The following is a 26,412-nucleotide window of genomic DNA, read 5'->3' as shown; positions in this document are numbered from 1 at the left end:
ATTCAAAGCAGCTAACATACCTAATACCCCTTCCTCCTTCTATTTTATACATTACCGCCACCCAGTGAGGTGAGTTGGGCTGAGAGTAAGTGAATGACCCAAAGTCACTCAGCCAGCTTTCATGCCTAAAGCGGAACTAAAACTCATAATCTCCCTGTTTCTAGTCTGATGTTTTAACCACTTGACCAACTGGCATTCTCCAAAGGCTGGAATCCAACATAGAGTGAATGCAAACAAATTTCTGTTCTAAACATGCCCCGTATTCCTCATAGCAATCCTGTAGATGAATTTCAGAATTATTCCCTCCAAGGAGGGACCAAGTCACAATAAAAACAACAGGTCAGGTATATTACCACTGTTAAGTTACATGGATAACTTGGGATTTGCTCTTGTAGTGGTGTCCATGAACTCTTTTACCTTGTGCAAATTAAAATCCACCAAGACTATAAGCCCAGAGAACTCCACCACCAGTCCAGCCACAGAGTCAAGAAGGTGGGCTAGTTCAGGAGCAACAATCCCAACTGATCCCACTTGGTGCCCAACTTAATAAACAGTGTCCCACACCTGGCAATCTGAAGAGCAGGATCCATAATATTTCATATGACCAACATCACCCCAACTCCTCTATCCTGGGGTCTTATCTGGTGCCATACCCAGAAAACGGTCAGATAGATCTCAGAGAGGAGAACCTTTCCTCTTGTCCCAGCCAGTTCTTGATAATGCACACTAGATGAGCCTTTTTACCAACAATTAAGTTATGAATAAGGGTGGCTCAATTTGGCATTTGCCAGCAGCAGCTGACAACCAGGACCTTGAAATCTGTTCTGTGGCTTGGGAACAAATTCAGAAGGCTGGAACGTGATACAGGCACAATATATTAATTGCCCTGTGGGTGGACCACATTCTATCTGCCATCATATTTTCCCCTACCCATCTTACAACCTGCCCCCATTTCTTCAGAGGCCTCCAGCCTTCCCTGTCCATAGAGGTCCATATCCCAATCTATAGTCTCTCACCTGACACAATCTATAACCAGTCAAATGAGGGGTACCCTAATACCAGGGGCACTTCTGCATAACATTTAACATATCTGGAGAATCAAGAAGCCACATACCAATCTCCCAATGCCTTCAGTCAGTCCTCTCTTGCTGAAGCACCTAATCATACAATCAAATGATTTCAAGCATCTCCTTTCCAGCTCTCACTGTGAGGCTAGGCAGAATCAGTCACAGTGAGAAGCCCACCAAGTCTGTTAAGTCAAATCTGATTCTCAATCCACTCCTCTCAGGAAGATCTTCTTAAATCCCTCTCGCTATCATTAAATTAACTCACACAGAGGTGACTTTCTCAATGTCTTCCAACTCTAGCCGGACAGAGGTAAACTCCAATCGTGTGGAGGAGAGGATTGGGATGGCTGTGACTGTCAGGGCCCCATGACTGCATAGGACCCTGACAGCCACAGCCATGCTAATCTAGTACTGTATCTGCTACAACAAAAACTTAACCCCCGTCCCCCACGACCCTGATGAATAAGCAGACCTCCTCTAATACCTGATAATTACATGCAGCTCCATCTTATTTGCAAAATGATAAAAGTTTCTTCTTCATCAGTGCTGGTGTCCTTCCTACTGTCATGTTACCAGTCTCTCCCAAACAACCGGAATGTGTCCGTGCAAAACAGATTCTTAAACCAGTTACCCAACAATCCCGCCACCAGCGCTATTGCCTCCAATCTAGCCACTACCACTGCTGGATCCAATCCCCCAAGACCAACTCTCTAAGTCCAAGTCCAAAGGCCTGAAGCCTTACATACCTTCCCAAGCACATTGACAGCCCAAGATAAAATATAAGCTGCATGAACCAGATAGTAAACCAATTCTGATTTTCTCACTCAGGAGATGATCTTCAGAGGCTCTTCCATAATTCAAACAGCCAATCTCCAACCATCCATAACATGCTAAAAACCATCTTCCAACAGCACCCATTCAGACCACAATGGAAAAAAATGTAAGATCTTATATAATCTTTAAAAAAATAGTATAAAATATAATATTACAAAATCCAAACATACTAGGTATTTTGTATTTTTATATATTTAAATATACATTTAATAATTATGTTTAAAAAATTTAAAATATAATGTACAGAAAAGTAAAATAATCTTTAAAAATCCTATAGTCATAATCTTATATTAGCCAACAATGTTTTCTAATAAACCTGAGTTGGTGGTACATTTCATAGATTAAATTCTATTATGCAGAAAGCCCCATCCCTGAACTAGAATTATATAGCTCAAGATTGAAGGATCTAGTAGAAAGCATCAGATAACTACCAAAGCCAAGGTCTCAGGCCATTTAGCATCTCGAATAGAATCGTGCAGCATATCCAAAACAAAACAGGAATGATACAGCCAGATCTTCTAGCTTCATTCACTATTCTCTCTCCAGCTCTACATTGTCTTAAGTCTGCAAAAGCCTAAATCAGAATTTAGTCAAATGCAACTAACTGTTAAAAGATAAATCTCTGTCAAGAAGGATTAAAGCTAGCAGATCAATAAATCTCAAAAAAGGTACTCTTGTTACAATGTCACTGTGACCAATTCAACATTTTGATTAGAATCTATCACCCTTTACTATTACATCTATACATGTTTAACTCTTAAAATATGAGATCAAACCAGGAAAGATGTATAATGGATATAGAATGACATGAAATTGCCTTTTATCAGTCTATCCTGAATATTTCACTGTCTTAAACAAAACATTAAATGATGAACAATAACTTAGCTGCTTAAGAGGACAAGTTATCTGTTCTGAAAGAGATGCAGTGGCTGCAAATTTCATAATGAACCAAATTTAGAGTATGACACAAAGACTATACAGATAGTCCTCAACCTACGACCATTCTTTAGTGACTGTACACACTTACACATGAGCTGAAAATATTATTTACTACAGGTCCTCACACTTAGAACCATCACAAGCTTCCCTGCATGATTAGACATTTGGCAATGAGTTCACATTTATGACACTTGCATTATCCCAGGATTACACACTGATCATTTGTGATCTTCCCAGTCAGCTTCTGGCAAGCAAAGTGAATGAGGAAACTAGCAGGGAAAGTCTCAAGTTGCAATTATGTGATGTCATACTTACTGGAGTGATTTGCTTAACAAAAGGTTGTAACAATCATACTGCTTAATGATGAAGTTTCTAGTCCCAATTGTGATCATAAGTTGAGGACTACCTATGTAGGTTAGAATTGAATATTTAAAGGAGTGTTATACCCTTATAAACCTTCCCATTAAATAAGACAATGTTCTCTTCAGTATGTGGCATCTATCATGCAATGATCTGAAAGAGAACAGTCTGACCAGTACGTCAGCTGTGGGATTTCTTCTTTTTCAGATATGCTTACCACCAAGACTTTCAAACAGACAGCCCCAACTTAAGTCATACTTGTCCATAAATACATTTGTTCAAACTGGTGCCTTCTCAATTGGTATTAAGCTCATCTTCATCTCTAAGTTGTTGCTGATCTAAGGCTATTTTTTAGAGATTTTTAAAATTTATTACTTAAATCAATATTCATTGTTAAGTGCTTGCAGTTGTGCCTCACTTTAGGAATGGATGGTGAAAAATTATAAACTGATTTTACAAAATAAATGTATATGGATAATTACACAATAAAGACATATATATTCTATTTCAAGCAAAATATTTGTAAGATAAACGTCTACTATTCCTTTCAAGGTAAAGGAATAATTACATTCTGAGGAACTCCTAGTCAAAAATCAAACAGATTCCTGACAAATATAGCAGATAACTTGTCTTCCAAAATGTAGAAAAGGGAATTAGAGGGTCAGCCATACTGAACTTAATTCTCACTAAGAGAGATGAAATGATAGAAGGGGTTGAAATTACAGGAACCATGGGGGGAAGGGGGAATGACTATGCAATATTGGAATTCAGAATTATGAAAGCACAAGGAATATAAAAAAGGTCAAATTAGAACTTTAAGAGAGTTGATTTCAATAAACTTAGAGAAAGGTTGGGAAGGATTCCATGGATAAAAATCCTCAAGGGGAAAACAACCCAAGAAGCTTGAGAAACTTTGAAAAATGAGATAATAACCTAGTCTAGCACAATTCCAAAGAAGAAGAAATAAGAGATCTGCACAAAGAACTCCCTTAGAAGCTGAAAGACAAAAAGGACAAATATATAAAGTGGAAAGATGGGCACGTAACTAAGGCAGACTTATTAGCAAATAGCCAAAACCTGCAAAGATGAAGTCAGAAAAACTAAGGCTCAAAATGAATTAAGGCTTCTTTGTAAAAAATGTAAAAAATAAGAAAAAAGTCCATTAATGGGAGAAAATGGCAAGGTGACGAGAAGCAGGGAGAAAGCAGAATTGCTTAACTCATTTTTTGCATCTGTCTTTACACAAAAGGAAAAAACAATCCAACTTATCAAAAAATATATCATAAAATGGAGATCAGGAATTCAAGTGAAAAAGTAAGCAAGAAAATGGTTAAGAGAACACCTATCCATTCTAGACAAGTTTAAATCACCAGGAGCAGATGGACTATACCCCAAGATTCTGAAGGAACTGGCAGACTTGATCTCAGAACCACTGAACTATATCTTTCAAAGGCCCTGGAGTACTGGGGAACTACCAGAGGACTGGAAAAGGGCTGATGTGGTTTCCATCTTCAAAAAAGGAAAAAAAATGGATCCAGGAAACTACACATCTATCAGCCCGATATCAATACCTGAGAAGATTCTGAAAAAGATAATCAAGCAATGAATCTGTGAATTACGCAGAGACAAGCAAAGTCATAACCAGAACCAACATAGATTTGTCAAAAACAGATCATGCAAGACAAATCTTATTGTGTTTTTTGAAATGTAACAAAATTGTGAAATGTTGTGGATATAATTTGGTTGGACTTCAGTAAGGCATTTGATAAAGTAGACCACAACCTACTTCTTGATAAGATAGAAAATGTGGGTTAGACAGCATTACCATCAGATAGATTAGTAACTGGCTGACCACCCATTCTCAACATGTAGTCTTTTAATGGAACTGCATCTACATGGGGGGGGGAGAAGTACAGGTAATCCTTGACTTACAACTGTTCATTTAATAACTATTTGAAGTTACAACAGCACTGAACAAGGTGACTTATGACCATTTTTCACACTTACGTCCGTTGCAGCATCCCTATGGTCATGTGATTAAAATCCATATATTTGGCAATTGATTCATATTTATGATGGCTGCAGTGTCACGGGGTCATGTGATCACCTATTGTGACCTTCTGACAAGCAAAGTCAATGGGAAAAAAAGATTGACTTAACGACGTTACTATCTTAACCGCAGTGACTCACATTAACAACTGTGACAAGAAAGATCTTAAAATGAGGCAAAATTCACTTAACTGTCTTGCTTAGCAACACAAATTTTGGCTCAATTGTGGTCGTAAGTTGAGGACTACTTGTATGCAGTGGGGTACTTCACGGCTTTCTCTTAAACCTAGTACTCTTCGATGTCTTCATTTGGATGAGGGGACAGAAGGGAAACCATCAAATTTGAAGATGACACCAAGCTGGCAAGAACAGTCAACACTCCAAAAGATAGGCTCAAAATACAGAAGGATCTTGACAGACCTGAACACTAGACCATAGTTAACACAATTCAACGGTAAGAAAAGTTCTACATTTAGGTAAGAAAAATCAAATGTACAGGTACAGATTAGGTGAGTAGGATCCTGGAGTCCTAGTAGACCAGTGATTCTCAACCTTTTTAATGCCGCGACCCCCCGGTCGTAAGTCAAGGATTACTCAACCGGTTGTAAGTCGAGGACTACTCAACTGGTGCAGCACCGTTTGCAGAATGGAACTTTTGGCGGGCTCAGCAGGGCAGAGACAGCCTGGACAATTCCTATTGGCTTTTGAAAGCCAATAGAATTAGACTCTATTCAAGAGAGTCTATTCTATTGGCTTTCAAAAGCCAATAGAATAAAAGGGAGTAGCACAGCTAAGGAAAAGGGGGGAAAAATGGCGGACTGCATTGTTTGGCGACCCCCATGAAATGATTGTTCGACCCCAAATGGGGTCCCGACCCACAGGTTGAGAACCACTGTAGAAGACAATGACTTAAATATAATCTGGTAATATGCAGCAGCAGCCAAAAAAGCCAATGCAATCCTAGGTTGCATTAACAGAGAGATAGAATCAAGATCACATGAAATATTAGTACTGCTTTATAAAGCCTTAGTAAGACCACACTTAGAATACTGCATCTAGTTTTGCTCACCATATTATAAAAAAGCTGTAGAAACTCTGGAAAGGGTGCAGAAAAGAGCAGCAAAAATGATTAGGGGGCTGGAGGCTAAAATATATAAAGAACCGTTTGCTAATCTAGTGAAAAGAAGGAGTGACATGATAGTGGTGTTCCAATATCTGAGGAGATACCACAGAGAAGAGGGGCTTAACCTATTTTACAAAGCACCAGAAGGAAAGACAAGAAACAGTGAATAGAAACTAATCAAGGAGAGAAGCAGCCTAGAAATGACAGTGTGAACAATTAACCAGTGGAATGGCTTGCCTTCATAAGTTGTAGGTGCTCCATAACTGAAGGTTTTTAAGAAGAGATTGGACAACCATTTGTCTGAAATGGTATAGGTTTCCTGCTCGATCAGGGGGTTGAACTAGAAGACCTCCAAGGTACCTTCCAACTCTGCTTTCTGTTATACTACAAATGATACGAAGCAAATCATAAATTCTAGTAGAATTTTCATAAGTAAAAAAGAAATGACTCAAGTTACACAATAATCTATACATATTAAAGATTTTTGGAAAATCACAAGTTAGCAGCAACAATCTATGCATATTAAAGATTTTAGGATTTTCTTTCTCTACTGAATTCTGGTTAAGATAATGTATGCTTATTTATTCTATTCTAATACCAGCACCTACAAAAGACAGTGCTCAATCCTAAGATGTATATATTATAAAAAACATTAGAACCCATATTCTAAAATTGTGAAGATTAGATATTAAATATTTTTAAATCTTCTAGTGCACTAATAAACCATTTTAGTATACCATTAATCATCAAAATAACTCAAGTTATAAACAAAATTTACTTGTCTTTCAACATCAAGTAATTCTATCAGACAGTACAACTTTATAGGGTATTCTAACTCTTCTTCAAATCCAAGTTGATTATGCAGTTCTCCAACCAACCAAATATCTCTATAATCTGTACCACTTAAGGTGCAAGTACTTTCTTCTATCATTTATATTTTTGAAATTCACAAAAACATCTGCACAAGATTATCTTACTTTTTTCTACTAGGAAAAACTTTTAAATGAAAAATTATTGAAAAAATACTTGATTTGTGTGCATATCTTACTTTGCCAAGTAAATAACTGTTTCAGTCCCAAATGGCATATTTTAAGTGGAATAAAAATCACTCATAGCACATATTATATGATGATCAGTAGATAAATTTGAAAAATCACTAAAATAATTTTAATAAATTAATACTTCTTTTTACAATTAAAAAATAAAAAATTATATAAAAATCACAAATATATATAGTTAAAAGCTACATTATTTTTTTTTAAATTAATCACTGGGCACTTTCAAGATGCTTCTATGGCATATAAATAAAATTAAGAATTCTGGGACATATTTTATTTTTTAGATTATCTGAAATTAGGACAGAAAAAAGAAATTCCAAATTATAAAGCTTTGAGTTGCTTTGGTTATTTGAATTTGGGAATTACATACAAACTTTTTCATATTATTAAATCAATACATGATTTATCAAGTCAGTTTCTGGCAGTGTATTCTTGTATATATCTATCAAAAAGCCTTGCTAATTTTCATGAGATTTAATTCAAAACTATTATAATTAACATTGCAACCAAGAACACTCAAACATAAGATTTCCTGGAATTAAAATACTTGACTCTCTCTGAGAAAACACCAAGTAGTAATTCATAGGACATATTAAATAGCTTATATTTTCTCTATATATAATTCCAAGGTTATTATTATAAAAGAAAATGCTATTTTACTACGCTTTGTACTCTCAATATCATAAATTTAAATAATTATAAAACAAATAGGCAGCATTATGGAATGTGGATAACAGCTTTATCAAAAGCCTATTTACTTGAAATAATAAATCTTAAAAACTATCAAACTGTAATAGGTGTGACATTAGTAAAATTATAAAGAAGCTAGCTTTTAGATGATGATTCCACCCCTCGTTCCTTTACTACAATACATATCATTGATAAAATATGTCACTATAAATGACTTCTTTACTGACAAAATTGCTTAGCTTACCCTTTTATATTATCAGAAGAAATTCTCAGAGATTTGTTATGGAAACATTAGAGAGCAAAACAGATGGCTGGTCCACAGCATCCCTTTAAAAGGAGACAAGGCAACCCAAAACTCTGAACTGTGAAATCTCTTCTCTAGCTGCTTAACTCAAGAATACCAAGAAACATAAAATAAAAGGTACTGGAAAATGCAAAAAGCCTATTAGAAAATGTGAATTTCTATCCAGGGAAACTCAAATGGTATATAAAAATAGTGTATAAGAGGAAACACCCATACAGTTAACTGACACCCACAACCAAACACACGTGCTGCTACTGTGGAGACTGGAAGTCTTCCCATTTCTTTTCAACATATGGAAAAGTAGATTTTGGTTGTTTTTGTTTTGTTTTGAGTTTTTTTGCATCCCACTTTATCTGAAACCCACTAAAGCATCAATCGCCTACAGCAGCAGATCCGGCCACCTTTCACCTACAAAACCTGGAAATCCCGAAGAAGATGTAAAGCACAAAGTACTGCACAGGGACACTCCGCCTCCATTTATTCCTGGCCCCCTCCCCAAAAAGCCTGAGGGTCTTCCCAGGGTCAATCGGAACCTCTCCCCGATCAGACGATCGCCAGCCAAGCAAGGAAGTCCCAGAAGCCCCCTTCCGCTGCCGGGGAAAGACTGTCGGCCTCGCCGCTGGAATAGGCTCGCCGGCTTCCTTTGCCTTCCTCCTGCCTTTCCGCTCCAGAGAGACCAAGGATCCGGGCAGGAAGAGGACAGAGAAAAGTTGAGGCCTCCAGGCTCCCGGAGAAGCCTCCACGCTCTCACAACTCCGGCTCCCCCAGCCCCTACTGCTTGCTCACTTACCCACCTCGTCGTCCCTGTTCCACAGCAACCGAGCTGTCTGGTGGCGGGGGCGGCAATACTCTCTCGGGCGCTGGTTCTTTTCGATGATAGCGGGGATAGAGCTGAGTGTCTCCAGTGACGACCTTTATTTGAGAGACGGGTAATCTCTAGGCTCTGTGCGCTCCGCTGCCAGACAGGCCACCATCTTACATTAGGGTGAGACTGCCTGCCTGCCCCGGACGCTGCTCTCAAGACGCATGCGCACAAGCCACCAGAGCGTTTTAGTTGCGGGGGAAGGAAAAAGTAGAAAGAAATGCGACGCAAGCACAGAGCATGATGGGACTAGTAGTTTTAGTGATCATCTCCTTTTCTAAATTCAAAGGGTATGTCTTGAGCCACCAGCGAGACTGAGATTTTTTTTTTTTACGGTGTTAGTAGTAATCGACCCTATAAAAAGTTGTTTTTCAACGAGTCCTTCCATATATATTCCATACGGTACAATATAAATGGACTGGGTGTCAACTCCCGTTTCGGTTAAATATGTCTGGATTTCGTTTGGAATCTTCACTTTGTTACCTCAAAAGAAAACTTAAGATTCACACATCATGCAAAGCTATGGCTTGTTTATGCATAGTTTAAAAATAAAATTAGTATGGAATAAGATAACGTTGGTGAGATTTGTACGTGTTATATTCCATGAAATAGTTAGGGAATTGTTAGCGTTTTCTTTTCTCCATTGAGAGCAGTGACATAATTGAAACTTCCTTGTTGAAACAAATTGTAAGTCCGTAATCTGTCATTAATTGCAACTCTTTGTGAGCGTTGGTTATGTCAGCAATATAGTTCAGTCTACTTGTCTACTTTTCCTTTGTTCTTTTATTTTATTTTTAATACAGAAAATTAAAATACAATCTCCAGGGGGGAAATGGAAATCTTACAAGAACAAAATAAAACTAAATAGACATTAAAAACATGGATTCAAAAACAAAAACACCCCCCCCCCAGTTGAGCACTGACCAATATATTGCAACAATAATAGCCTCCTCCCCTTGCAGTCAAGTTTAAGATTTATAAACTTCTACATCTATTTGCAACCAATCAAACTGTTATACAGTAGATCTAACTGTTATAATAATTAACAATTTAATCAATAAAAACTTTAAAGCCCTTTGTTAACAATCTGTTATTGTCTACAACAGTTTCTTATCTACTATAAATCACCCCAATTGTTATCTCTAATCTGTCCAGGATCAAATATTCTCATCCGATTCTTAATCATAAAACTATTTCTTAGAATTTTAGTTAAGAACTTTCCCAACAATTGCATCCTGTTTCTCAGAGCCATAGGTCTTTATTGTAGGTGTCTCTGCAGCATCCGCTGTTCAAAAGCTCTATCTGAAAAGATAGGATTGATCTTGTCTAAAATATCCAGCCCATCACTCATCAGTTCCATTATCACTGAATTTCTTATTCTTGTCAATCTTTTCTGCCAAATCTATAAGGTTCAGACCAGGTTCTTTCTTCTTCAGGTATAGCAGCAACAAATCAGATTCCAATTCATGAAACTGCAAATTAAGCCCCATTGTTATTTTCTGCTTTTGAGTATCATCCTGGGTTTGATTCAAAACTGTTGTTAACCCATCAAATGTTTTGATTCTATCTTCAAAAGAAGTCTGTAAGATAGAAAGAATTCTTTATCTCCTTTTGCAGACATTTTGAAAAACACACTATGAGGACCCAGATTGTTGGGGGCAATGTAAATATATATATACATTGCTTACTGGTGTACACCGCTTAGAGAGTGCTTGCACTTAAAGCGGTATATAAGTCTCATAAATAAATAAATAAATAAAATATTCCTTCCAAGAACAAGACAAACAGATATATCATGACAAAATGTCCATAGAGAGAAGTTATTTTTCCCCCAGGGTGAAAATTAATCAAAAGAAAAGGATTTTTCCCACTTTTTCATTAAAAAAAGTGGTAAGAATAAAATCCTCATATATAATCCAATGTAAGTGTAAGTCCAATAGGGTGATTTTCACTACTGGATAATAAATTTTCACTGGCAACTTTCTTATGGAAAGTAAAAGTGTTTTATAGTTCAATAGTAAACAATGAGACAGCAAAGAGAAAATTGTAAAGATCCAGCAAGAGTTGTAAGATAGATCAGAAATCAACTAGTTATTAAAAATAAATAAAATTAAAGGAATTTTAAAAGTGCAGTCAAAACCAAGGTAAGCTTTAAAAAAAACAAACAGCTGAAGTAAAAGATGGTAAAAGACTTCTGATCACTCCTTATTGAGAACTGCGATCTTCAAGATTCCTCTCCTCCAAAACTAGATAATTGTTCAAAGATCTTATTGGGTCCTTCTTAATTCCCCCCATTCAATTCTAGGGAATAATGCCTGCCACTCAGCATATAATCTGGGTGGAAAGATATTTGTCCTTTATGTTTTGCCCCTCTCAATTTCTTTTATTTTCAGATCTTTGTTGTTTACTGTTTTGTTTGCCTTTAATTTTTTCTCACTATATATTTTGCACTTTGTATAATATTACCTGCTCATAAAGGGAATAACACAATTAATATGATTGCACAACTAATAAAGAAATCTGGTCTTCATTCTTTCAAAGAAATTTCAATTCAGATTCTTTGCAACTCAAGAATCCTCCCACTTTAAGGGTTAAACGTATTCTTTAAGTTTAACCTATTTGCAAAACAAGCATTTGTGGAAGAATAAAATGAACTAAAGTCTTTTATACATTGACCTAAACACCTTTGAGGAAAGGCAGGATGTAAATGACATATCCAGATATGAAGATATACAATAATCTGGAACCATGCTATCCAAGTGAACAGTTGCCAGTTGTAGTTGCTTCACAACAGATATTATATGCCAGAAATATCAGGATTTATAATCTCATTATTGGGAGGGCTTTTGCCTTAATATTAATCTGTGGAGAACGCTGAGTGTTTAATGAAAAACAATGTCAGTTTTAATAATCTTAGTAGAACAATAAATAAAAAACTGTATGTTCTACCAGAAAAGGCAGGCAGCAGAATTGAAGTCTGAGATTAACAAAAATAAGGACTTTCCTTTGAATTCATTTAAATCTTCAGAACCAGGTAAATTGAATCTTTAAGCTGTGAACAAATCAGATGATGGTTTGCTGAAATCAGCATGGGTTATTAAGAACAATTCTTGCAATTTTACTTCATTTTTTATCAAGTGAGTTTAACAGTAGATGTAGAACTTCAACAGATATAATATACAGGAAGTTCTCAACTTACAATCACAGTTGAGCACAAAATTTTTGTTGCTAAGCTGGACAATTGATAAGTGAGTTTCTTCTTTCTTTCCATAGTTGGTGAGTGAATCATTGCAGTTATGTTAGTAACACTAACTAACATTAACACTAACACTAAGACTGGAAGAAATTGGAACTTAAAACTGGCTTTAAAGTTGTGAAAAAGGTAAAGTATTGGGGGGTGATTCTTACAGATGAAAATTCTAAGTTATATAAAAACTAAATTAAAATATGGAAGGAGATACAGACGGATTTAAACATATGGTAAAAACTAGAATTGTTGACAGGAAGAATTTCAGCAATTAAAATGAATGTACTACCTTGAAGGCTATACTGATATTGATTAAAGTTCCTTCTTGGCAGAAAGATGTATCTAAATTCCATTTGCAAAATAAAAAAAACAAGAATTAAATACAAGCTCTTAACAGGATTCTAAAGAAGGGATCTTAGACTAAACTATGATACTTGATGTTTGGTATGGTTAAAAGATATGTTTGGTATGGATAACTCTAAAACAATCAAGATTGTTAGACCCTGAAGACTCTGATTTGACATTTGGATGGCTTGCTTATTTGTGGTATGACAAAGTAAAAGTTAACTCTAGTTTTAAAAATCATATTATTAGGCAATTGATTGGGTGTGTGTGGTGGAAATATAAAAGAAGACTGGCTGAAAGAGTGCCATTTTGGTTATCACCTCATGAGGCACAACATAGAAGAGAGAAGTTATTGGGATGTAAATGGATCACCTAGTGGGAGTTATTGATATTTGAAAAAGAGGGACCAAGGACAAAGACAAGAACAATTAGCAAGTAAAGGATTTGTGATTAGTTTAATTATAGAATTTTTGAAAGATTTAAACTTCATTAAAAAAGTTTTGCTTTCACAGGAGTTAAATCTGAATTGGGTATCAATTTATGTTTTGGAGATGACCATTTGGTCGCTAAAGTATATAAAATGTTACTGAAGATGGATTTGAAAGACAAGTATTGCAAAGATTGTATGATAAAATGGGTTAAAATTTTTGGGTAACAGCACTAGATAAATGGGAGACTATATGGACTAATGGATTAAAATTTACTTTGAATTATAGTTTGAAATAATTTTTTTATAAAATGATGTATCATTGGTATTTGATTCCAGATAGATTAGCAAAAATATAGAGAGGAACTTCTAAAGTAATGGAAATGTAATCAAAATCTGGGTACATTTTATTACATAGTGTTGCAAGTATATGAAAACTTTCTGATAAACATAATGCAGAAAATATTTAAGATATAAAAATTAATGAAATTGGATAAACCAATCAAAAAACAATTTGGGACATTATTTGTTTACATGTTGACGGCTGTGAGGACTGTATTTATTAAGCACTGGGAAAGAGATGCTGACTGTTAAAGAATGGATTCTAAAATTGACTGAATTAACAAAGATGGCAAAATCAACTGCTTTTATTAGAGACAATGGACTAAAAAGCTTTATAAGAGACTGGGCTAACCTGTTGACTGTTCTTTATATATCAAGAAAAATATATAAACAGATAAGATGTTGGGTCAATTTGATTACTAGATACAGACCTTCTCATCTGAAATAGTTGTTTATATATTTTTCTTGTAAAATAAGGATAAGAAAGCTTATAATTATTTACAGACCCATTAAGTAAGGGGAGGAGAATTTATCAGGTATTTTCTTCTCAGCATCCAACAGCGAGTTGAGGTTTTTTTGTACGTTTAATGTTAGACTTATTTGATGTTTGGGTCATTATTATTTTGTACACAACTTTTGTTGTTACTGTTGGATCTATATTTTTCTGTTGTCTTTGTTTTGCATTTTATTCCTGTTGATAAAACATATTAAAAATATCAAGTCATATTTTTATATAACATTCATTCTTTCTTGATAGCATTAACAAAATCGAGCAGAACGGTGCAATACATACAAAATAAAATCTCACTGAATTAAACGGAATATACTTTTTTTGCTTAGTTTTGCACAGGATCGCGCTGTGAAACTTCATACAGTACAGTGCTGTAATTTGGAAACCTTTTCAAACTTTTCTTGCGCAGCCGCTTAATGGTACAGAACAAAATACATGTTAAATGTTAATTTCAACATGGAATTATAAATACCGCAACTTTGATAAGGAGAGTGAAAAAATGCAGCTCTATAATCTGCCTCATCTGAACAGAACTTTTTAATTAACCAAAGATAGGTAAGTAGACGCTTCTCATCGCTCCTCTAACCTGCCCGGCAAGCTTCAACTACAACTCACAGCAAACATTGCTTCTGGAAGTTTTGAGGGAGCTGCCGAGGGCGATTCTTGTAGATGGATTTGTTGAACTGAGCCTTGGTATTCTTACCCGCTGCATGCGGAGAAACTGGTGGTTGCCGCTCTCAATGGATTTGGAGACGGTTGCGACATTGCCGGGATACGAGGAGATCCCTCTAGACCGGCGTTCGTGTTAGCCTCCAAATTTGTAATTTTGGGCCTCCCTTCGACGGTAGCGCTTAGTTAACTGAGCAGGCTGGCGATAGCTCGGTTTTGTACTCTTGGGGTGCTCATCGGCAGATTGCAATTCTGCTGTTTAAAATCACATTAAAATCGGTTAAGGCACGGTAGGTAAGGTGAGTTGCCCATCTGCTACTGTTTTAAGATGGTGTACAAAATGTAGATCAGGTGAAGAGACCTGAACATCTGGCATACACTCTTCTGTCGCATGCCCGTGGGAACTCAGCCCTAACACATAGCGAGGGGATGGCTGGAGTAGGGAATAACTTCTTTACCAACGAACGTAAAATGTCCTACTCCCCACGTAATGATTTTTTTGGGGGGGAGGGGGGGAGAGATCTAGGAGCTCGTGCATTACATTGACTAGTTATATTTAAACGTGAGTGAAATCTCGTCATTCACATATTATTAAAGTTTTCGAACGTAAGATTTTAAAAACACTAAGTAAGGATATTCTAATAGGATGCATTTTTTGTCCAAATAAGCAGATGGAATATCCTCAATAAAATGCTGTGAAGTTCTCCCATTTAGTCTTCTCAGCTGCTCCCTCTTTTCCGTTCTCCGTGCCCCTCCTACTGAATTTCCTTAGAATTGTATTATTTCTCTCCACTGCCCCATCGTTTCAGAGAATGTCTGCATCAGATTATTTTCGATCTTTTTGGTAATCTTTTGTGTGAGCAATTTTAAAAACTACATGTGTTGGAAGAATTTGAGGGATTGAGTCATTGTCAATATGCAATTTACTTTCATGCAGTAGGGCTTTAAGTGGTATCCTTTTGGTTCAAATTTATTTCATATATGTTATTCTGAAAGATTTGCTATTTTTGTAGATACTTATGTTCTTAAGTATGTAACTGATTTTGGAATAAACTAAAAGATAACAAAAGTGAATGGCTTATTTCATTTTTATGATTATAGACTGCTTTCCAGTTATAAGCATGGAAGAAAATTCTTTGTTTGAATAAACAAATTTAAATGTGAATAATTCTGCAATATAAGACCTGTGTTTGTGTGTGTGTATAGCTGATTCCTGCTAATTGTGAATTTTGTATTTGAAAATTTGCTTACTCAAATTTATTTATAAACAAAAATCAATACTTGCGGTGTTTTCATCCTCATGCAGAGCAGGGAGAAATTTGAGTCTCCTGATAAGCATGTTTCCAGTTGAGGTTTCAATATTTGCTACTGTTTATGGTGATTGTATAGAATGGAACTACCGCAAATGAGAATACTGCAAATGAGAAAATTGTGTCTTGTTAAATTTGACAGACACACAAAAGTAGTTTTGCTTTTTTCTTTTGTGCATTATTTTAAAATACATTTTGAACAGTTCCCAGTGCAACCCTTCCACACTAATATTGGCTGCTTAAATTGGCCATTGATATCCTACTTTAAATTAAATGCAGAAATCTTTTTCCTCCATATCATTGTTGCAGGGCTGCACATGACAGGTTTGATTGGTGGTATACTGAAAGACCCATTTAGTTGAAGACTACTCTTTTTGCAGATATTTTTCAGAGCAGTGACCAAACTAATTCAATCACATCTCATTATCCTCTTTTTTTCAGAAGTTCAACACTTAGCTTATGTAATCACAAAATATCGATACTGTTTGTTTTATGGCAGTTTCTTTAAGCCTTGTTTCCTGTATCTTGCGCATTATTTGACTTACAAATTTATTAGTGTGTTTTGAAAGCCATTCTATCAAGAAGTAATTTTAAAGTTGAATATAGATCGCAAGCTTCTAATTATCAGAGGTCATTTTTAACACTTCTCTTTTGCTAAGTGGTTATGCAGAATCAGTTTGTAAGAATACATATACATATTGCAGAATTACTATGTTCAGTAATTTATTCCAGGCTCAAGGACTGCATTTAGTAATGAGTATCTGGAGCAGATTTAGAGTATATGTGGAAGACTCCAATAGATCTGGTATAGAATAGCAAGTACAACACACAAATTGTCAGAAAAATGAATTGTCAACTTTCACTAATTTTATATTTTGTATAAGAAGTATTAACATTTTGATGCATAATATAAACATTCTAAATACATTAAATAACATTAAGGGAAAACAAGCAAAAAAGCGGCAACTTTAATAGAGATCATTGCTTTTAGTCCAAAATCTTTTTTGAAAAGCAGGAAAAAACCCATGGTTGTATTGTTACCAACTATATTTTAAACTTATTCATTTTTCTACCAACTTACCAATTTTATATCATATTTTATTACACAATATTAGAAAGCAAAACATTGCATCTTAGCAGTAATCATAGCACCAAGAGTAGAAATGTCCTGCACAAACACTGAATTGCAGCATCATGAAAACTTTTAGAATTTGGGATGCTTACTTGTCAGAAAATAGAGTGAGCAAGAACAAGGTGTTCTACAAGGATGTTTTTGATAAGTTTATTAGAACTGTTTTAATATTCTTTATATCACAGTGCAATAAAAAATGGTCTAAACCTGTTTCATATGTAACATGTGATAAGATATTCATTCCTCAAATGGGAACTTCTTCCATATAAAATGTACCGTATATGCCGGCGTATAAGACGACTTCCGCGAGCGCTGAAATCGGCGCCAAAGACGGGGGTCATCTTATACGCCGGAAATACTGGTAGTTTCCGGCGTATAAGACGACGTTCTAGGAATGCAGCCCGGCTATAAAGACGGGGGTCGTCTTATACGCCGGGTCGCCTTATACGCCGGCATATACGGTAAGTTCTTTTGTTGAAAAATGTTTGTGTATATAAAATTTTGTCTTCTCAATGGAACATCCCCGGAGGCCATCTATCTTTCTATAAGTATTTATGCTGTATGTTTTCTAAGACAAGAAGGTAAGTTTTCTTTGTTGTCTAAATAAAGCAGAATTTCTGACTGTAATTCTGTGGAGTCCTTGCTGCTCTCTGAGCTTGGTTGTTTACTTGCAGGCAAGTATTACTTTACCCAACTAGGTATCATCTGATAATGTTAACACCAGTGTTACTGCTTGGGTAATGAAATGTCTGCAAACTAACATCAAAGCTTAAAGAACACCAAGGACTCTACAACCCTGAATTACACATATTCTCTTCTATTTTAACTGTAATTCTGGCAGAAAAGCAGCTTATTCATTTTACCTGGTTGGTTGCGGCCCTTTGAAATGATGATTTGTTGTAAGACTGAGTAGAACAGGGATGTCAAACTGCCAGCCCGTGGGCCGGATGCATCATGCCGAAACTGCATCCACCCCAGTTCCGGCAATGGGAAAAAAAGTCGTGATACGTTGCGACATGTCACGTGATGGGGCGAGTTTGACACCCCTGGAGTAGAGGAAACTTGATTATTGTTTTTAACTATACCACATTTTTAATATAACCTGTTTGAATATAAAAAACAAGTAGCCCTTCAATCCTTTTGAAAAAAATAAAGTAGTGCTTTTTCAGTCCTTTTTAACATTTATTTTCATAATGAACTGTAGCAGCATGAGGTCAATCCTTAAGAATATTTTCTTTGCACTTTTTAAATTTGGAGGATCTTCTCTTTTCTTTTTGTTTTCGGCTAACATACTGTTCCCAGGTAATTATATCCTTTTCTGTTGATAAAAGCATCAGGATTATTACAGTAATGTTCATGGTACATAGTTATTCTGTTTTGATGACATTTCATTAGGTGCATTCATTTATGTATATCTCAATCAGATTGATTTGATCTATAAAGCAGAAATGGAAAAAAATTACCATTCTGCAACTGCTGATCAAGGCATCTCCTGGCTTTTTCTGTGTAACTGTCCATCTTTATCGTCAATTAATTGTTGGTCCACCAAGATAGGAGACCTAGGCCGGGTTCACTGATAGATCCCTTAATGAAAAATTGTAAAAATTAACATTTGAATTAATATGCATTTAATATATTTTGAGTTGACACTCGCTCTCCAAGCCTATCCCTTTGTAACTGTTCAAAAAAATAACATGAATATCTACCAATACTTGGGTTCTAGACCAGGGGTAGGCAACCCAAAACATTCAAAGAGCCACTTGGACCTGTTTCCCACTGAAAACAAAACACTGGGAGCCGCAAAACCCTTCTGATATCTAAAATGAAGATAACACTGCATATATCAGAGAGAGAACGAAAGGCAGACGGCGCCAAAGGGGCGGGGAGGGGGAAAGGATGGGAGGCGATGGCGACGGCGGCACAGCGCGGCCACTGCAGCACCGTCGGGGATCCCCACTGCCCCGGCCCCCGCCGTGTCTTTGGCTATTTTGCTGTCGCAAGAGGAGGGCGCCAAGGGGACGCTGTTCTCCCTGCAGCGCGGGTGCACAATGGGTGGCCACGCCAGCAAAGGGGGCTCCAACAGGGAGTGCCGCTGCAGGGATGAGGGGAGTTGCTGCCGCCCTCGGTGCTGCAGGAGGAGACCTTGGGCTGTGAGGGTGGCGGCGGTGGCTCCCCAAAAGCGGCCGAGGAAAGCGCCACCGATGGGGCTGAGGTGGGGCCGGGTGGCGGAGAGCCCCGCAGCAGCCAGGCAAGCTTCATGCAGCGGCAGTTCTTGTGACTGGCAGTGGGAGGACGGCGAAGGGGCGAGGCTGCCTGGTCGCCACCGCCTCTCCGGCCTCACTCAGCGTGACCGGCAGCAGCGTTGGTAGCGGGAGTGGGAAGACGGCAAAGGGGTGCGGCTGCCCAGTCGCCACTGCCTCCCTGGCCTCGTTCAGCGCGACTGGCAGTGGCGGCGGTGGCAGCGGGAGGACGGCCAAGAAGTGCCGCACAGCAGGTGGGAAAAGGATTGGGCAGGCGCCGTAGGGAATCTCTCAAAAGAGACCAGAGACCCCCGGTGACCCCCCCAGGCTAGCAGAGGCGGCGGAGCAGGGCGAGGTGAGACCCGCTGGGCAGGGAAGAGGCACCTCAAGACTGGCCGCCCCCACCCATGACTCCTTACCCAGGTTCTGCCTCCGGAGGGTGGCAAAGGGACACCTTTCCAGCAATCCTCCCGGCTCTTCCTCTGCTGCCGCCACGTGCAGTCCGAAGAAGGAAAGAGGTTTGTGGGCAGCCCCACAAACCAAAGAAGTTCAACCAATCAATTCAAACAACGAGTTTTTTTTGTGAGATGTTTGAATTGATTAGTTGAACTTTTTTAGTCCCAGTTTTTTTTTCCAGACTGTACATGGCGGCGGAGGACAGGGAGCCGCAGGAGACGGCTGAAAGAGCTGCATGTGGCTCCGGAGCCGCAGGTTGCCGACCCGTGTTCTAGACCATACAGATTTCATACAATCATAAACAAAAATCTTTGCCTAGCTTTACATTCTACAAATTCAAAACATTTGACAAAAATATAATTGTTCAGCTCTATATTTAAACTATACCTTCACATTCTACTCTCTTTCCTTCCATTCGTAGAAGCTAGTATAAACTGCACGGGTGCAAAATGTTTTATTTTTAGCCATTTTGAACATAAAACATCTTCCCTCAATTGCAGAATTGCAACTTGATTGCAAAATAGGAACAGTAAATTTATACTGGAAACAGGTTGTTCTGGAAAAGTTTCATGCTCCAGATACTTCAAAATGAAACATTCTGCACATCGTTATAAAAGCAACTACATTTTTTAAACTAGAAATTCTTCCCCACTCCATGACTAATTAAATAGAATTGAAGCTATTGATACTTGAATGGAAAATTACCAGGAAATCTCAGTATTGTTGTAGACAATACTAGGTTGTGTGCATGTCTGCGCATATTCCAGAGGAAAGCAATGTGTACTGCTGCCACCAAAAGTGTATGGATGGATTACAGTAATCACCAGACATTAAACTTGATTTGAGATAGTCTTTTCCTTTTATTTCTCCATTTAGGTATTGGCAAATCTCTTTATTTTAAAGGGTTCCAAAGAAAAGTACATACCACAATAGTGTAGGGTGCTTCTTTCTTCTGTGTCTCCTCAGTGCCACTAGATGTGGAAGGTTCTACAGAGCTTGGGCCTGTTGGGGATGTATCAATGAAAGTTTCATCCACTACACGGAAACGTATTTCTTCTCCTGTATCCATGTACAGGTCATGGGCTCCTTCGTCAGTCTCATATTCCCAAACCCATACCTGTTCTGTTTCATCGCTGGGTACATGAAAAGGTTAAGGCAACAATGTGACAAAAAACAACTGTTCTCTAACATCCTATAGCAGTGATGGCGAATCTTTTAGAGACCGAGTGCCCAAACTGCACCCCAAAACCCACTTATGCATCGTCGGGTGCCGTGTGGGTGTGGCCCATTGGATGGGCGTGGCTGTGGTAACAGCAGACTGGGTGGGACTAAAAAGTTCAATCAATCAATTCCAACTATGCAAGATCTTTTTTTTCCGCGAGAAGTTGAAATTGACTGATTGATTGAACCTTTTTTTTTTGTACACGGCAGCAGAGGCCTAAAGTGAAAAGGTTTTATAAAACCCAGCCGAAGGCCTAGGACTGGGATGACGGTGCACGTGCCCACAGAGGGCTCTGAGTGCCGCCTCTGGCACCTGTGCCATAGGTTCGCCACCACTGTCCTATAGGGTAGAGCATGGAGTAATGATTTTATTTACAAAAGAACAGATTCTGGTTGAATGTTAAGAAGTTTTAATGGGACCGATAACCATAAGAGATTAGGGATTCACATTTATTGGATGTATTCAAATAGGATTAGGCAATCATGTTTTCCTCTAGATCCCAGATTTATTAGTATCAATGGCCTAAATAGTCTAATTGTAAGCTTTATGATACTACCAGTCAGATACTACTTCATTAAGACATATAATGTGAAAAAAAATGTTAATGTCTCCCTTAATTTCATCTCTACTGCATTTTTAATCAGGATAATTCTTGCTGATTTTACTAAGTCTAAGGCTTGAAATAAAATATTTTCTAACAAACTAAACAGACTTTAAAAAATAAATAGAAATAAGCCTGATCTGAAAAGATTTGTCATTATTACTAATTTGGTTGGTCGCACAGTAAACCAAATTTTGAGACTGGATTTGGCATTTTTATCCACCTATGAAGTCCTTTTCAAGGGCCTGGAAAAGGCAGATGTTGTTTGATGACATTAAAGTTATTATTTCTGGATATAAGTTGTTCCAAGTAAAGTTGCTTTTTGCAATTGACTAACAGTGACTTTTTGATGCCGATGGTGTTCAAGTGGTGGTCCAGTTGTTTTGCAATCGCACTCCACATGCCTATTATGTTTGATATTATTTTTGCTTTCTTTTGCCACAGTTCTATTCTATTCTATTCTATTCTATTCTATTCTATTCTATTCTATTCTATTCTATTCTATTCTATTCTATTCTATTCTATTCTATTCTATTCTACAGATCTTCAATTTTGTGATTTTTTTTCCCAGTTCTCTTCTGCCTATTATTGCCTATTATTATTTTATTGAATGTACTGTTTGTATAGAGCTACCTGAAGGATACAATTTAGCAGGCTGTTGTAGAGATTCTGGAGGAATGAGTATGTCATCAAAGAACCCAAGAGAAACTGTAGAAAAATCAATTAATGAAGTAGCCACTTAAATACAACATAATAACACCTGCTTAAGCCTTAGATTGTCCAATAATGCATGTGAGAAAAAAATGACAATACACCTCTAAAAATATTACAGCATTCAACATAATCGCTTCTAGACAAATTCAAGAGTAATACTTAAATCCTTGACTTACAACCACAACTGTGCCCAAAATTTCTGTTGCTAAGGAAGACATTGGTTAAGTGAATTTTGCCTCATTTTATGAACTTTCTTGCCACAGCTGTTAAGTTAGTAATATGGTTGTTAAATGACTCTGATTTCCCCATTGACTTTGCTTGTCAAAATTTTGCAAAAGGTGATCACATGGCCCTGGGACACTGCAACCATCATAAATATAACTCAGTTGCCAAGCATCTTAATTCTGATCATATGCACAGGGATGCTGTAACAGTTCTGTGAAAAATGGTCATAAGTCACTTTTTTCAGTGTCGTAACTTCAAACAGTCACTAAAGAAGCTATTGTAAGTCAGGGACTGCCTACATCTAGTTAAAGCTGCTCATCTCTAAATTTTAAAGTGCATTTACAAAATAAAAACTATATATATCTATAAACATACCACTAATTATGTATTTTACATATAATCTTCTCAACATTATACTTAAGGTTACAGTGACTACGGGTCCTTGCCATTTCTCAAAGGGCAGGATTAAAGAGACATACCCTTATAATAATTTTACACAAAACCCAATAAAACATTATCAAATAATACAGCAAATACATTGGCTCTCTGATTCAATAAAGTTTGATTTTGCTATCTCCCAGATTTCTAAAGAATAGACATTATTAGATTGATTTTAAATGACAAAAATAAAATTGCTGAAACAGTGGACAAGAAATTAATCAATTAGACAGGAATCAGTTACAGATTTGTTTTGAAACAAATTCATCACATCTTGGTTACCTTGGTTACATACCACAACATAATACTTTCCACTATTTTTTATTACTGGTACATCTTTTGAAAAAAAATCTTTGTAGTAGTTATCATCATTTTAAATAATAAAAAAACTTACTATGTACACCTTCAAGACTGCAGCCCTTTATCTCTCCAACCAGAATTTCATCCAAAAATGGATGAAATACAACATACCTAAAATGTACTAAAAAAAGCAGCAAGTATCATAAATCTGATCCGGAGCTTCTTATCTTTTATTTTTATTACATAATGCAGATTAGCTAATTTAAACATTGATTTTAATAACAATTAAATGCATAGGTTTGAAATGCATAGGTGTTTAACAATTAAACTATCTTTAAATTTGTTCTAATCCATTGATATTGATCCACTGATGTCATTATACTATTCTGCAAACTTTTTCATTATGTATTTTGTAATTTCTATATACCGCTTCTTTTCCTTTTAAAAGACTAAACTAATGAAAATTAAAACTAAATTCAAATAATAAATTAAAACATAATAAATCAATATCTTACTGTATTATGAATAAAGTAACCGGCACTGCAAGGTAGAACTTCATAGGCATAGGACATTGCAGATGTTTCTTTTTTAAATTGAAAACTAACCTATTAAATGCCCTTTTTAAAATGCACATTTGTATTAAATTAGAATAAAATTAATCCTATTAGCAAGCTGAACATCTACAATATGTGCCAATTTGTTCATGATTTCTCAATCATCAATATCTGCTTTAATAATGAAGAATTGCTTAATATTACTATATAACATACTGTATTTAATCATATGCTAATTCACTATCATACCAAGTTAACAAAAATTGAACCAGGATATATTGCAGGATGACAAATCCTTAATTCTCTAGAATGGAACAATAATACATGGAATTTTTACTTTATATTAAGGAAAAATAGTGTCAAGAATAAAATGGGAGTTAAATATTTTGAATTAAATACTGAGTCTTGTGGCTCTCAGTTTCTCCACAAATCTGAAGAGGCATAACTTAGATATAGTTGTCAAACCTTTTGTGTGTGATGCACCATCTCCTGGGAATATGTAGGAATCCTCCAGCTTTGTAATGTCATATAGACAGATACAGAGGCCAACATTATATACAACCTAAATACAGTAGAATGAGGGAGAAATGAGGGAGGTCCAGAGAGCTACAAATTGCAATTATCAGAAAGTTCATGTAAAAATATGTACAAAAGAAAAGCCACATAACTGAATATTACTAATGATTATGTCATTTATATCTCTAAACATTTCAGCCAGGTGATTCCAAGGAGAGTACAAGAATGAAAATAAAAAAAAAAATGACAATCCCTGAAGCTGGAGATGAATAGAAAGAAACATGAACAGCCAGCCTTTTGTGATGAACTGCAAATCAATTCTATAGTACTATACTATGTATTAACAGAACAAGAAACATTCCAAATAAGCTGATGAAAATTTGGAGGCCATTTTTCAATTTTTTTCTAAATGAGGAACATACTTAATAACCTTGTGTTCAAACTGTTATCCCTGATTACTTTTGCCTGCCGTTTATGGGAATTGTAACTTAAAATAAGGTTACCCAAGCTTGCTCAGTAATTAACAGCTGAGTTTCCTAGCTTCTTCAAAATTCACAATTCTGTTATGGCATGTTGCCATATACTATAGTCTATTTTATCAAATACATGAATTACCCTGAGACAGAAATACGCACTAATGGTTTGATGAAGCATTTAGAATCAATTTGTTTGAACTTTTAATAATTACCTTATTGGCCAACTTCTTATTTAACTCTTCAGTGATTGCATCATTAAGCTTTCTTTCAAATTGCCATGGAGGAATTCGCACTGTATCTGTCATCTCTACTAACACAAACATGTTGGCCAGCAAAAGCACTATACCTAGATCTTAAAAAAAAAGAGCTGTAAGGCCTTTAGGAAAATAATGAGCATGTTTATCATCACCTCAACTACAGCTGTACTATTTGTGGGATTTGATGGCACTTTTATCCCTTGATGAGACAGTAAAGTGGTTATATTTTTTTCACACTGGTCACAATGGCTTTTTCTAAAATCAATACTAGACCAATATAATTAAGGAAAATGAGTTTTTCCAGAAATCTAGTTGTGGTTTCATCAAGAGAATTGCCACCACTGGATTTCTGTTTATTTTAATATAGTAGGGAATGCCATCCAGCAGAGTTCCACAACACAGTTCTTTCAGCATTTCCAAGAAGGCTCCACACCCATTTTTAGTACTCAAGTGATCCTGAGAACACAGACTAACCTCCACTTAGCCTTAACAACTGTCTAAATTAGAATGCAAACGACCAGCTGCCTGCAAGGAGTATAAATCCTTCCGTTCTCCACCATTCAGTCAGATGAAGAAGCTTTTGGGATGAGAAGCGAAACATCTTCAAAGAAAAAACAAGAAAGTCCAGTTGCCTCTTGAAAAAAGCAACTTTGGGACATTCTTGCTCATACGTAACACGTGGTAACTTGGATGACGTTGCATGCAGGCAAACGTTCCCTTTATCCTACCCCACAGATTCCCCAGAAGAACGAGGAGCTCCGGCTGAGAAAACTACGGTCAGTGGCTCTGGCTCCCTAGTTCCTCTTGGTCTCCACTTACCCACATTGTCGATCCCCGGGTTAACAATTTCTTCTCGGTCGCTGGTTCTCTTCCACCACAATGGGAGTAAAGCTGGGTAGTTCTACAGACGACCTTTATGTGAGAGACGGATACTCTCCAAACCATCGGACCATCAGTTGCATGCCAGCATCTTCTGTTAAGACGACGGGGGACAGACCAGCAGCATGCCCCGGAAGCTGTTCCCAAGGTGAATACGAGCAAGCCATCAGCGAGTTGGTGTAACGGAAGGAAAAGATAGGAAGCAAAGCGGAGAGTCTGCCCCCAGCAGGTCTACTCCAGTAGTTTGGGGAACTGGTTTGGGGAA

At 36.9% G+C, this 26,412-nt stretch overlaps 2 protein-coding genes across 14 annotated transcripts in view; both read right to left on the bottom strand.

Moving 5' to 3' along the window:
- Window positions 1-9,457, bottom strand: part of CNOT4 (CCR4-NOT transcription complex subunit 4) — a 106,355-nt gene extending 96,898 nt beyond the window's left edge. For 7 of the 9 annotated variants that reach the window (XM_039354105.1, XM_039354110.1, XM_039354109.1 and 4 more), the window contains exon 1: window positions 9,215-9,457. The gene's annotated coding sequence lies outside the window, so the exon portion shown is untranslated. Of the gene's footprint in view, window positions 1-6,609; window positions 6,663-9,214 lie in introns of those variants that run through there. The other 2 variants (XM_039354107.1, XM_039354108.1) reach the window with 2 other exon arrangements.
- A 597-nt stretch (window positions 9,458-10,054) lies between these two features.
- On the bottom strand, window positions 10,055-26,304 carry POLR3H (RNA polymerase III subunit H). Of its 5 annotated transcripts, none has more exons than XR_005557977.1 (9): window positions 26,088-26,304; window positions 25,224-25,363; window positions 24,485-24,581; window positions 23,560-23,646; window positions 22,433-22,496; window positions 20,891-21,098; window positions 18,733-18,853; window positions 16,109-16,241; window positions 10,055-15,082 (listed from the first exon to the last, which is right to left on the bottom strand). XR_005557977.1 is itself a non-coding variant. In XM_039354104.1 (7 exons), exons 2-7 carry the CDS (start codon window positions 25,332-25,334, stop codon window positions 18,800-18,802), a joined length of 621 nt encoding a protein of 206 aa, XP_039210038.1. In that variant the 5' UTR covers window positions 25,335-25,363; window positions 26,088-26,304; the 3' UTR covers window positions 18,431-18,799. The 5 variants fall into 5 exon arrangements, 1 of the variants encoding a protein (XP_039210038.1); XR_005557978.1 differs by having other exon boundaries at window positions 10,055-15,079; XR_005557975.1 differs by having other exon boundaries at window positions 10,055-16,241.
- Window positions 26,305-26,412: the final 108 nt, after the last annotated feature.

Source organism: Crotalus tigris, unplaced genomic scaffold (genome assembly GCF_016545835.1).
Source record: "Crotalus tigris isolate CLP2741 ecotype Arizona unplaced genomic scaffold, ASM1654583v1 scf7180000018548.2558034, whole genome shotgun sequence".
Taxonomy (NCBI): Eukaryota; Metazoa; Chordata; class Lepidosauria; order Squamata; family Viperidae; genus Crotalus; species Crotalus tigris.
Note: the sequence above shows the minus strand (reverse complement) of the source record. Positions and strands in the feature narration are given on the sequence as shown.

Coding starts and splice junctions, on each gene's coding strand:
- POLR3H (XM_039354104.1), bottom strand. CDS start 25,334: ATGTTTGTGTTAGTAGAGATGACAGATACAGTGCGAATTCCTCCATGG. Junction 24,582..25,223: donor ATAAGAAGTTGGCCAATAAG/GTAATTATTAAA, acceptor TACTGTATTTAG/GTTGTATATAATGTTGGCCT. Junction 21,099..22,432: donor CTACAACAGCCTGCTAAATT/GTATCCTTCAGG, acceptor TCATGTACCCAG/CGATGAAACAGAACAGGTAT.